This window comes from Atta cephalotes, assembly GCF_000143395.1.
Source record: "Atta cephalotes unplaced genomic scaffold scaffold00006, whole genome shotgun sequence".
Lineage (NCBI taxonomy): Eukaryota > Metazoa > Arthropoda > Insecta > Hymenoptera > Formicidae > Atta > Atta cephalotes.
The window spans coordinates 3,343,031-3,357,351 of NW_012130070.1; the positions used below are offsets into that span (position 1 = coordinate 3,343,031).

The 14,321-nt window shown below is 26.5% G+C and overlaps 1 protein-coding gene across 2 annotated transcripts in view; it reads right to left on the reverse strand.

The window, feature by feature from the left end:
• Nucleotides 1–218: 218 nt before the first annotated feature.
• The window catches only part of LOC105626676 (uncharacterized F-box/LRR-repeat protein C02F5.7), a 20,548-nt gene continuing 6,445 nt past the window's right edge, over nt 219–14,321 (reverse strand). The window contains exons 1-7 of one of the 2 annotated variants that reach the window (XM_012207970.1): nt 7,066–7,158; nt 5,861–6,060; nt 5,311–5,585; nt 2,584–2,850; nt 1,978–2,347; nt 621–824; nt 219–354 (exon numbers count right to left, since the gene is read on the reverse strand). In XM_012207970.1, coding sequence (XP_012063360.1) covers nt 219–354; nt 621–824; nt 1,978–2,347; nt 2,584–2,850; nt 5,311–5,585; nt 5,861–6,060; nt 7,066–7,158 — 1,545 coding nt within the window. Of the gene's footprint in view, nt 355–620; nt 825–1,977; nt 2,348–2,583; nt 2,851–5,310; nt 5,586–5,860; nt 6,061–7,065; nt 7,159–14,321 lie in introns of those variants that run through there. The other variant, XM_012207969.1, reaches the window with a different exon arrangement.

Here is a 14,321-nt window from a genome sequence, read left to right on the forward strand (position 1 = left end):
AAAATAGTGTTTGCGATATTAAATTACAATTTGTTATAATTTATGATACAATCTTGTTTTCTTATTAATTAATCTATACATTAATACTGGCGTAATGAAAATATCGTATTTTATACATAAATATATTATTTTGTCGCTTTATTTTTAAACACTTTTCCATGTCAACAGAGTCGCGGTAACATTCATAAAACAACCTGAAAACCTATCATCAATGTGCCTTAATTAAAAATTAGATCCTTATAATTTTGCAAAAGATAGTAATTCGATACTCTGCAACACGTAATGGTTCTCACAACTGTAAGTCGATCGGCTCGCTCGAAATTCGCTTTGACAATTTCATAGTATCTTCCGTCACTGCAACAAAAATGTTTTATGAATATCGCTTATTCTACAAGATAAATTTGTTTTAACCGTACCTGTGTCTAAATTATACAACTGTAATTGTGATTTAAAGATTATAATTCTTGACAATATAAAATGTAATAATTAACGATTTAGACTGTTTACATTTTGTATCAACAAGAGCGTTGTAAATGTCTTTAAATCAAAATTATACAGTACAGTTTTTGTACAGATATGATTTAAGCAATTTTACTCTTCGCTATATTTTTTTTTTTTACCTGAGACTTAAACATTTCATTTTGATACACTTCACACGTAGAATATCAATAGCTTTCTGACTTTTGTCCGAAAATCGTAAGTTTTCCGGGTCCCATCGCAATTCCAAACGCTCCAAATTAGGACAATTATTAGCGATTCCGTCCATCAACTGATCCACATGAATGTTAACGCCCAGTCTCTCTTGAGTGCCCATCACAAGTATTCTGAAATATTATTAGAATTCTTAATTCTCAGAAAATGTTTATTTTCAAATTTAAATTATAGTTAAATTTAAATTATAACAATAGAAAGTTAAATGATATAAAAGCCTTAAACTGGCCTTTTTAATCCTGAACTAGAGCATCTGTAGGAGTGGAGAAAATTGCAAGTATACAAATTCATTATTCAAGACTGAATTGAATATTATATTTAATGGAAAAATAGAATTAGGTACTACATAATTACAGAATTGGGAAATAACGTCGTTTTCATAACTTTTTTTCGTAACGATCATTACTTTTTTCTGTCTGTAATAGGAATATCGAGCAGTTATCCAGCTTTTTTACACTCCGATCGTTCAGTTTGACTATCGAGAAAAAAATCATTTTTCACAATTTGGATAAATAATTTTAGATTGCATTCCGTTATTCATGGCAAGTATTGAAAATCTGAAGTGTACGTAACATGAATTACAGATTTTCAGTATTTACATTGTATAGTAAATAATGGAACATAGTCTTGATAGGCGTCAACTAATCACTTACGTGATTTTCTCTATATAATTGGCTGGAATAATTCTTTTTTGTCTCTCTTAGTCTCTCTATAAGAAGGCTATCTAGTCAGTATTGTACGATTCTCCTCTATATATCAAATAAATAAAAAATTATTATATAATTATTATGTAAGAATTTAAATTTGAACTTTGCTCCAAATTTTTCAAAGCACTATTTACACGTAGTTCTATTGGATTACTAACTCGTAAGATATTTAACTTTAGATAAATTTAATATAGATACAATATTCTTAACATAGAAAATATATAGAATAGATTTTTATTAAATTTATTATGAATAATTAATTTTATTAAAAGTTAATAACGAAATGTTAAAAAATCATTTAATAAATATAAGTTATCACATTTTGTAGTTATAATGAATTTTATTAAAAAATCTTCTTGTTATTGTAAAAAAAAATTAAATTTTTATTTTTCAATCTTTTTATGCAATTGCCGGGTAAAATTCAGGTATCACAACTTATCGAATAAAATCCGTTTATCTTTAATAGAAATAAATGACGAATTATCCGGTATTTGATTATTTGACAAATTGTTATCTGTTGCATTCCTTGTATGGGATTAGTCATATCTTGAATACTTACTTTGCATTAGTGAGAATTGGTAATACACTTTGCCAAAGTTGATCAGTAATGTGCGGCATTCCTGACAGCGCGAGGCCATATAGCTGATGGCCGTGCCTCGACAGGAACTTGTGTAGAGCATCGTCACTCAAATTATCGGATCTATCTAAATCCAGTGCTATCAAGTTTCGCGTATTTCCAAGCTCAGTCCAGGCCTTTAGCACGTTATCATTAAAATTGTTTAATTGACCGGCGCTCAGAAAACGCAGTCCGGGGATTCTGCTCAACATGTCAATCAGGCATTCCGTCGATAGATCTGTAGCACTAATATCGAGCTCCTGGATGCTCGACTTTTCCCATTCAACTTGCATCACATATTCGCTCTGCAGATCTAAAATATTGTATGATACTATTTCTTTAAAATCTGATAAAAAAATTATATTTCTATTCGAGTTGCATAGAAGACATTTTTATTAATATTCTAACTTATAATTTAGATTATTTAATTTATTTAATTTATTTAAACAAAAATTCGTAAAGTAATAGATTTCAAAAATTTTAAGTAAATACAATTTTTATCAAAAATAGCAGGTAAATCAAGACGAATCATATATAATCGTATCTCACTTGTTCCTTGCATAAGAAGACACGTCAGTCTTCTACTCCTTTGAAAGAGAGTTTTCATAGTCGAACCAGTCACTTTGGAACAATAATTCACCGCTAAGCATTCTAATTGTATACAATTAGAGGAAAAAGCATCAATATGCGAATCATCCACGAAGTTAATTCCGTATAAATTGATGACTCTTAAATTTGGCGTTGCCGATTTTAGTTTATGTACATTGATTACCTCGTAAATCTCTTCTTCTTCTTCTTCAACTTTTTCGTATGTTCCTAAAGAATAGATGAAGCAATTAAAAAAAAATATTTAACATTATATAATAAATATAATATCCTATAATATTTTTTAATATATAGAGTCTACCCAAACAAAACACCAGAATATTTTAAAAATTAAACCCAGTAAGTAAGTAAAAGTGTTTCAGATAAATTTGTATGATTTTAGGTGAGATAAATAATGAAAAAATTAATTTAAAAAAAAAAAATTTTTTTTAAAGTGAAGATCGAGATGGTTATAAATCGATTGTTCCTACAGCATCTCTCTCATTTGCCTACATCTCTCACTTTTGCCGACAGTTCGTTTGTACAAAAATTATTGTCTACAGCCCGATCTACATTTTTGCGCACAAATAATAATTTCAGAGACGAAATCATATTATTGCTTACAGCGCGATTGTCTATAAGCATTTTTGTACACAAATATAATATGCTCCTCTAATTGTTCTCTAATTTTTTATGCAATTACAGATTAACTAGAGAAATTATATTACATAAAAAAATCATATCACTCCATTTTAAAAAGTGGAGGTGACCTTCATCTTGGAACCTTGAAAAATCAATTTTTTCAAAAATTTATTTTATTATTATTTGTCTCTCTTTTAAAACTATTTTTAAAACAATTTTTGTCTAAAAACATTTTGTTTTGACTAACGGATTTAATTTTCGAAATATTCTGGTGTTTTGTTTTAAGTGCCTCATCTTGTATAAATATAATGCATCCATTTGTTTAAGGGCTGGTTGTTCCAGCTTCAGATAAACTGTGGTAATTTACCTATTGGATAAATAAAAGAGTTAAAGAATAAGAGAATAAGACAGTACAAGAGAATAAGGCCCGATATTTACACCAACGTTACTTTGATTTTAAGTAAGGCTTAAAACTTTTTCTATCTCTGTCTTTTTTTAGCTTTAAAACGAGACAGATAGAGTTTTAAATCTCACTTAAAATCAAAGTGACATTGATGCAACTGGACCTAAGAGAATAAGATAGTAAGCTGAAGTTTACCGAAAAGTGGAACAACTCAGCTTAAATATAGCAGATTTGATATTCAAATTTATAACAAATATGAATCGATGTTGGAAAGTAATGCATTTCTTGTAATACTGTTATAGTTGTAATACTGTTATTGTAATCTTTTTCCATCTGTAATGAGAATACTTGTCGTTACATTTTTACAGTAATAGTAACGAAGTCGTTTCTTTTGTCATTACTTCAGTTCCCTATTATCTTCATCTGTTTAATAGATGACATTATTTTTATTATATTTATATTTATTAATAGAACCGTTTTATTTTTTTAAATTTATTTTTTATTTAAATAGAAATTTACATTAAAATATATTTTGTATTTTATATCTCAGAATCAGGATTGAGTAATTAATTAAAACGTTAAAAGTTAAAAAAAAAGTTAAAAAGTTAATAATTTTTAACTTAATTTAGTTAATTTTAAATACATTAAATTATTTTAAATTAATTTTAACTTAATTAAGTTACTTTTAAACGTTAACTTTTTAACTTTTTTTTAAATTAAACAATTTTTTTATCTCTTTTAAATATCTTAGAAAAATAATAAGATATAATAAGACTAAGGGCATATATTCGTAATCTGTTCATATTTTAAGACCGTAATAATTTCTTCCGTAGTAAATTTTTAAATAATTTCTTAAGATATTAATACAGCCCTCTGATTGGTTTATGCCTTAAACCTTAGTCCGAATATATAATAGGTGTTTTAAACCTTAAGTCATAAGAAATCAACCAATTATAGTAAAATATTCTTCTAGCATTCGATTGGTTAATTTCTTATGGCTTAAGATTTATTAAAAAGTAATCACTGATCTTGTATTTTCTTTATGTGCTGACTGTTTTTTAAATTTTAAAGTTATATAATTTATATAATATATTATATATTATATATTATTATATTAATATATCGTTATGTGTTATACTTATATCACATATGAATAAAAAATTAAAATTTAATTTACTTAATAATCTATATTGTAGTTATTTAATCTCATTTTAAGAAAAATTAAGACATTTTGATCTAAAAAATAATTTTTTTCAAAATTAATTTTTTTAATTTAAGTTAATTCAATATTGACTTAACTTACATTAAGTTAACTTTTTATTCTTTCAACTTTTAACTTAACTTTATTAATTTTGTAAAGTCATTAACTTTAACTTTATTCAATTAAAAAAAAACATTAACTTATTCAACCTTGCTCAGAATGCATTTCGATCATTCATTATTATTATTAAAAATCTGTAATACATACACTATATAATGTGAATTATAAGTTTTCAATATTGGTAGTGAATGTTGGAATGTTGCATTTTTAATTTTAACTTTAATTATAACGGTAATTATTTTTATTTTTATAAAATGACGTTCTCAACTTATGATGTAAGTAATATATAAAAAGATAATACAGAAAAGTGAATTTAATCAATTACCGATTAAATGAAGTATTTCCAGGCCATTAATAAAATTATAAATCTTTCGCATAAAGCCTTCCATGAAGATTACTTCGGATAAACAAATACACATATATTTCAATTTCGTAGGAAATGCTTGCATTTCTGAGAAGTCATGCAGTTGCATCGCAGTCGAAAAGTCCAGTAACATATGTGTTAAATTTGGACACTTATTAGCTAATTCGTGAAGAACCGTATGAGTGATCAGTTCGATCGGTAATTCGATGTACCTCAATGAAGGTCCAAAGCGTACGCTGGAAATTTTAAGTCATCATTGTTTTATATAATAATATCGTAATTCCGCGTCTAAAATAAGAATGGACTTTGTTCTTTCATGTCTCTTTAAATATTAATATCTCAAATAAATATTTTCACGACTCTGAATCTGGTTTTAATAACAAGATCTTCAGATAATTCGACATCATTGCGATAAATGCCAAATGTTTGTCTAAAATTATTTCTATAATTATCATACACTAAACGATTAAGAGACACTTAAGAAGCGTGAAGATTATATTTTTTCTCTTACCTGATTAAATGTAACAAATTTTCTAGAGAGCTCACATGGAGCCCACTTACTTCCGGTCTTAAGGACACATGCTTCCAGAGACGCGTATCATACGCGATTTGTCGCCAGCGTTTGCAAACTCGAGCAACTCTGCATATCTCGCGGTGCGAAAGGTAGCAAAAGACATTCAAAAGAACTTTGTCCGGCAATTTTTCTATCGTCTGTAGAGAAAAGACATTTTATTTATATCTACAAAAATCAATGGTGTATTATTAATTATGTTATTCAGAATTATTTAGAAAATTGAGAAACAAATTAGGAAGTCTCTTAAAGAAATTTAATAATATCCGTAATTCCGTGCTTAAAATAAGAAATAACTATAATAACTCTAAAGTTATAAATTCTAAATAAGAATACCTATAATTATTAATATTGTCTTTAATTATTTATTTTGAATATTGAAATATGTTATTTATTTTAAATATTAACAATACCGTTAAAAAATATGTTATATTCAAAATAAATAATTAGCTACTAATTAATTTAATCACAGTATTAAATTTCTCTAACATTCGTATCAGATTAAAAAATGAAATTGAATTTAACTAATCAGAAGAAAGAAAATCAGTATCAAATTCAAAATACTTTGCTTTGATCAAATTCGATCTCAAATTTCTAATTTGATATGGATGTAAGGAATGACATCGATCAAATATCTTTATAAGTTAAATCAATTTATGTAATTTTGTATTCATGTTTTTATGTGCGTTATTAATATGTAACATTTATACACATTAACGCAATTTCGAAGTGAATTGAATGTATGATGTAAATACACTATTCGTCGAATTTGCCTTTTCTGTTAAATTAAGCTATATTTATCAATTTTGGACCTCAATTTTGATTCTTCTTTCCATAGAATTCTTATACAAATATATATGTCGAATGATTTAATGTTTAATACTATGTGCTAATTTCATTTCCTCGATAAAGATTCTGAAATCTGTTGCGGGATTCTCTAAACTTTTATCGACAATTGTCACTATCATTGCAGCCAATGAGAGTCGCGCTTTCTTCCAAGATTGTCCTGCCATATTATAGCAACAACATCAATAAATCATTTAGAGAATACCCGCTACTGATGTGTGAAGTAAATGGATTCAAATAATCATACGAAAAATAGAAGATCAAACGATTATACATCGGTGTTAAATAAATTAACTTACAGTACGACTTTTAGCGGCGCCGCCTTCAGAAACGTACATCTGAGACGTTTCTAAGGCAATCTGACCCCAAACGTCCACACCACCAAGATCCATGATGCTACTTCTTTTAATATTAAATCAAAATGAAAACGTTTGGCTTCGTGATAATTTTCTTCACGTATACAGTCTACTTTTTTTCTCCGATAAATTAGATACTTAAATCTTTATTTTTCGGTTTTTACTACTTTATGTTGCAAGGTCACCTTTATTTTTTTTTTGCTGTTAAACGTCACCATACGATTGCGACTTATTTCATCATAATTTTTGCAAAACAAATGTTATATTAGGATTTTCAATTCGTACACTTTGATGTTTTTAAACGAACGAAAATTTAATAAGCGGGAGATATTACTGTTCGCAGTTATACGCGATTTGTTGGAATCGCGACACAACAGACAGAATTCGGGGAAGCTTATACTACAAGTCTTCAGCAGAGTTTTAATCGGATCGCGCTTGCGCGTCGCCCTAAATATAAGACTTGGAAGGCTTGCTTGCACTTTATTTTAAACCCCACCGCTATCCACATCTATTCGGAATACTAAGTTTTACATTTTTAATGAAATTTATATTTCCTGATAAAAAATCAAACTTGAAATGACCATTTTATTTGCAATTGATCATATCGATCAATTGGCGATCGATTTTGTAGATTTTATATAAATACATATTTTGTTTATCAGTGGAATAAAAAACTGCGTTTACATTCTTGACGTATTTTACAGTATGCATGGTATTTATACATATAATATAATTATATAATATCGCGCATAATTATTAATATGTGTCCATCAAAAGTTCCGAGCCAGCTGAATATTTATAATAATGAATTTAAAGCTGAATAGTTCGGAAAATATATATTTCTGAGAAAAATGTTTTAAACAAAAATTGTAGGGTTTAAAAAGATCTATTTAATGATCTTATCAGTTTGATCTTGGGTAGTGTTGCCAATGTTAGATCATCACATCGATTTTTTTTAATTGGACACTTTATTTTTGATTCCAGAATTTAATAGTCAATGTCAACAGCTTTTTAAAACACTAGAATAAAATTCATCTTAAATTACTTTAACTTTTTTGAGTTATAACGCTTGAAAGTTATAGTACCGCCATTATTAGTACTACCTAAAGTCGTCCGACCGATGACTATGATCTTTTGAATGTTATTCAGAATCATGCTTTGAATAATATTTGTTAAGAACAAGATCATTGGAGATTGTTGCTCTTATTTTCATTTTTGCACTAAAAATTCATTTTTGCGTAAAAATGAAAATAAGAGAAACAATCTTTAATGACCTTGATCTTAACAAATGTTATCCAGAACTTTTAGCAAGCATTGTATAATTTTTATGTATATAAATAATTCATCATTTATATAATTATCTTTTCTGGAATATATATATAATTTTTTGTACGCAGAATTCATATACGCAGAATATATCTATAAATATATATTCTAAATATTTTTGGAAATTTTGTAATAATTACACTAGTTGTAATAATTACACTCTTGACATGCTCATAAAAGCTAATACCATTCGGAAGAAACAAATTGGCATTAAATTTTGTATTATTTAACATTTACAGAGTACATTATTAAACCTGTAGTGTCAAATTTAATCTAATGTAAGTCGCTGTTTAATCTAATGTAAGACATTGTTCCTATTCAATTATATTTTCATTTTCTACTAAAATAATAGTTATATCTGACACTGTACATTATTAATTTATCATTGCGAAAATTGCAAAATGGTAAAAGATTTTCGATTGAATTTAGTCGCTTTATCTACACAAAAGCACTTACGGCAAAAACTTACAGAATACCCTGTGTATATGTATATACAGGGTGTCCAATAAGTTTTTGCCAAGCGCTAAACTGAGTCAAAAAATCCTTTACCATTTTGTAATTTTTGCAATGGTTAACAAAATAAATTAATTATTAAAAATCGTTAAATATTAGTTTTTAATGATTTTTTACTCAAATCAACGTTACAGAAAAACAGCAAAAAAACAAAAATTATTTATTTTCTTTTCATAGAACAAAATATAAATATAAGAACTTTTTCAGAATTTTTTGTCAATTTTTTAGTATTGTATTTTTTTATTTTTATCAACATGAGAAAATATGGTATTAAAAAATTTTGAAAAAATTCTGAAAAAATTTTAAAAATTATAAGAAGAAAATAAAAAAAATTTTGTTTCTCGCTGTTTTTCTGTAAAGTTGATAGTATTTGAGTAAAAAATTATTAAAAATCAATTTAGCAATTTTTAGTAATTATTATCTTGTTATTACAAAAATTTGAAAACGGTAGAAGTCTTTTCATCGTCTTTTAATCCGTTCTATCTACACAAGAACGCTTGGCAAAAAATTTCGGGACACTTTATGTAGATATATAGACTGACAAGAAAAAATATTTTCTTTTTTAATCATTCTCTCAGCTCGAAAGCTTCCATTTTATATCAAAAGAACATCCCTAATAATTTTTATTAAATTTTTATTAAAAAGTATTAAGGTTTAGAAGTCGCTAGTTACGATTTTTAAATCAAAGTTTCGATTTTCCTTAATTACATGTTTAACTTGGTACAAAAATATTGGATATTAAAAATAGGATGTAATATATATATATATATATATATTCTATTTTATTTTTTGATTTGTATGGGATTACTTGCTAATTATTAATATTAAATCTTATATACACAAATGATACACTTAAGTTGAGAAAATTAAATTATAAAACAATTTTATGATTTAATTATTTTTTAAAGAAAAATTAATATGTAAAATACATATATCTTTTATATTTTTCTTAAAAAAGATTTCCTATTAGTTTAACAATTTGACTACCATGTTGTTTAAATTTTCTGTAATCTATATACTATTTATAAGAAGACACAAAATGCATGATATCAGTATAAACTTAAAAAAAGGGTAAAATAGAAGATAAAATAAGCGCGCCTTAAAAAAAAACTGTTGTACTTAAAATGTATAATTCAAGTAGTTTTTTTAACTTCCTATTCTAACCTAGGTGATAACTTTAATTTTTTTTAAATAATTATATTACAAAATTACGTTATCTTCTTTCACTCAAGCGATGTATTATTTGTATAAAAGATTTGATATCAGATAACCACCACAATATCTTATAACAAATTAAAAAATAAAATTCAAATAGTATTATCAAATAGTATTATCTTTAATTTTTATACAATATTTGGATGTTGCCTAAAATTTACAAAGCTTCATTATGTATAATTAGTTGTGAGTGACGATTTTATTTATCCGATTAAAAATGATTTTACTAATTGTAGCAAGAATTAAGCATTAAAAAAATAATATATATAAATTATACTAACACTAAAAAAGTAATAAAATATTAAAATGATACTTTAGATTTATTAAGCTCAATACTGTAATCAACTTGGCACTCAAAGTGTTATTAAACTTCATACAAATGTATCTATAGGTGATATTATATAAATTCAACATTGAATTATTCGCGAAATATCCTTCCATGTACTTTTGGCGTAATGATTGGCACGATTTCAATATACACTTAATGACTCATCAGCAACAGGTTACACGTCGCGTAATTAAGATGCTCGAGTTTCGTGTTGACCAGCGAAATTTGTGATTTATAATACTAATTACACACCTAGAAAGCTAAATTATCTTTAATCGGGGCATTGAATTATAATAATAGAATCTGTCGATTAATGATCAGTTTATTATCAAGGAAGCTTAATATAGATAACCGTTTTTAAATATTAATTTATTAAATTGTGAAATAAAAATAACGCAAAAGATACTGAATAAAAACTGAGAAAAAAATGACCTTTTCTACGTCACATTATCGCAATAATAGAGTAGATTCTTGAAACATATAAAACATATCGATCAAAATGATTTTATTTTTTACGCACGAACGCACGCATGCACGCACGCACACGACATGCATGTCATACATGTATACTTATTCATGTGCTACTTGGGAATAATACATAATATTTATATTAACAAATTCAATTTTTTTTAGCGCTTTATTGTTAACGATTTGTAAGCGCTTAGGTTATATATCAATTTAAAGAAATCGTATTGTAAAATATGAAACCATTAATCGGATCAGATAATTCTTTATTTCCCGACGTTATTAAACTCTTTTAATACATACGGAATTGTATCAAGCCATTTAACACTAGAATACCGATCATGTAACATTTCTCTCTAGGACGAAAACATGAAAATTACAAAAATTTCTTTATTAAGGGATGCTGGAATTATCAACGAAGCGTTATTTCGTATTTCTCAAATCGTTTTATTTTCCTTATACAAAATAAAAAATCTTTCTCCAGAAAAAATGCAAATACCTTTGAAAAAGTACAAATTAGTATGAAAAAAATCCCCCAAATTAGTATGAAAAAATCCCTCAAAAATTGTAAAACAGTTTTTTGTTAGCATATAGGTTCGCTTCCTTCACATTCTGCATACATAAATGAATGCAAGGATAATCCAAACAAAAAGTACTTTCCCATATTTTATTTGCGTAATTTATAAGAATATCATGAAATCTTCAAATTATGATTTTGAAGCTTACAAGAGACTTGAAAAGTACGATTTGAGTGTACATAACCTCGTATATGTGATATGTAGGATGTAGTAGAGCAAGAAATGTACGTAACATTTTACTTAATGTTTTTGCTTAATGTAATGTTTTAATTAATGTATGTAACATTTTCTTGATATAATATTTTATTTGGAATTAAAAATCAGTTTTATCGACATCGATCAAGTTTGGTCGTCGCTCCCCCCAGCATTCTCTTAACTTCAATGATAAAAATTTTCACATTTCTGCCCTAGAGAAGAATGTGAAAAAAAATTACATACTCAATGTCTTAGAACAGAAATAAAAAATGATTTACAGATCTTTACAAATATTTAAAAATATTATTTTTAAAAATATCTGTTATTTATAAGATTGATAAATAAAAATATCGAAAAAGGTGGTAAAATTTCCTTTAAAAAAAAAAGTTGCACAAAAGTGTCTTTATAACTTCACTTTATATCTCATATGTCACCGGCGATTCTGAAAATAATTAAATGATTACATTGATATAAAAACTCAGAAAATCAAAGATTTATAAAGTCTAATATTTTATAATTTATAGTTTTTGTCTAATAATGTTTTTTCAACTATTTATATTTTATAATTTATAGTTTCTATTTTAAGGGATTTTCAATCTCAAAAATTCAAAATAATTTCTTTAAAATCTAACGTAATAAAATATTTTTGTATGATTCAGATTTATGAAGCCCTAAATACGAATTTCAACAAAATCTACAATCACATTCAATTGTCTACAATTTATTCACATTTGTTTATAAAAAATAACTTTGTTCATCTTCTAAAAACATTCGTAATTAAAAAGTTCTCATACCCTTATGTGTATTTTCTTCTTAATTACATACGGGATTCCATCATTTGTCTACATATGTCTATACATAATTGTCATTTGTTCAACTTGCAAGACCAAGTTATAAATAAATTTAAAATTTAAAAATTAAAAATTCGTTATGATATTTGTATGAGTTTAATATCTCTAATTTATATACAGGATTCGATTATTCACGATTTATCTATGTTTGTTCATAAACAATTGTTTGTCAATATTTATTTTTAATATTTTGTAAAATATTTATAATGAATGAAAATTCATGCAACTTTTGTCACATTACAAGTATCCTCAATTTAATTTTTTAACCAATAATAAGATTATAAATAAGACCGTTTATATTAGATACATTATTTTAAATATGAAGTGCGACTATGGTCTGAATGTTAAGATATTGAACTATTATATATATTCATTTAAATGAATTAATTTTTTAAATTATGCATATAAGTATTGGGTTATCCGGAAAGTTCGTGCCGATTTTGAAAGAAAATTGAAATGAAGAAGTTTTAATTTTAGTATATATTTATTAAATTTAAATCTTTTGCGGCACGAACTTTCCGGACAACCCAATATATGAGAGAGTACCTACAATTTTTTAAAGAAAACCGATTTTTGTTCAATTTGCAAGAGAGTAACACAAAAATAAACAAATAGAAATGCTTTTTACTGATTATGAACATTATATATACAGTGTGTCCCAAAATTCGAAGATGATATTATTGCAGTGTAAATTTCGTAAAAATTAAATAATAAATGTGTAAGCCATTTTTTTCATAAAGTAGTGTTTTAAATATAAATATTTAAATATAAATATTTAAAGTTTGAGTAATCATAAACGTCGATTAAAAAATCATCCGTATTAGTGTCTGAATGAATACATCTAATATTCGAATAAATGAATAAAAAATGAAGAATATCTATTCGAATACATGTATTTTTTATTTGTCAAAAAAATGAAAAAATACTTTTTCATTTCATTTGAATAAACATTTTTTAAATATGATTATGAATATTTTCGTTTTCGCATTTATTTCTACTCTCTATTATCTATACATACCAGGTATGTAAATATTAAACCGGAATTTACCAATAGATGGCCATAGCTGTCAATGTAGTTGCCGTTGTCAGACGGCGCCATTGACGCCATTTCCTTGTTCTGACATCTGACAAAGATTTTCAACTCACAACAATACAAGTTTCATACAACAGTATAGTTATATTTATATATTTGTAATAGCGTTGAAATGTCGAATTTTGTGCCTGGAAACTACGATTTGCGGACAACATTGATTTTCTGTTACTATTTGAAGAAAACTGCTGCAGAATCGCATCGAATGCTTGTCGAAGCTTACGATGAGCATGCTCTTGTAAATCACAGTGCTATGAGTGGTTTAAAAAATTCAAAAATAGCGATTTTGACGTGAGAAACGAAGAACGTGAAAAACCACCGAAAAAGTTTGAAGACAGCGAATTGCAAGCATTGTTGGATGAGGGTGACACTCAAACTCAACAATAACTCATGGATCAATTGAATGTGACACGAAAAGCCGTCTCATACGTTTGAAATTCATGGGAAAGATCCAGAAGATGGGAAAATGGGTTCCACATGAACTGAATGAAAGACAGCAGGAAAACCGAAAAACCACTTGCGAAATGCTGCTTGCCAGGTACAAAAGAAAGTCATTTCTCCATCGAATTGTGATTAGCGATGAAAAGTGGATATATTTTAAGAATCCTAAGCGTAAAAGATCATGGGTAACTCCAGGT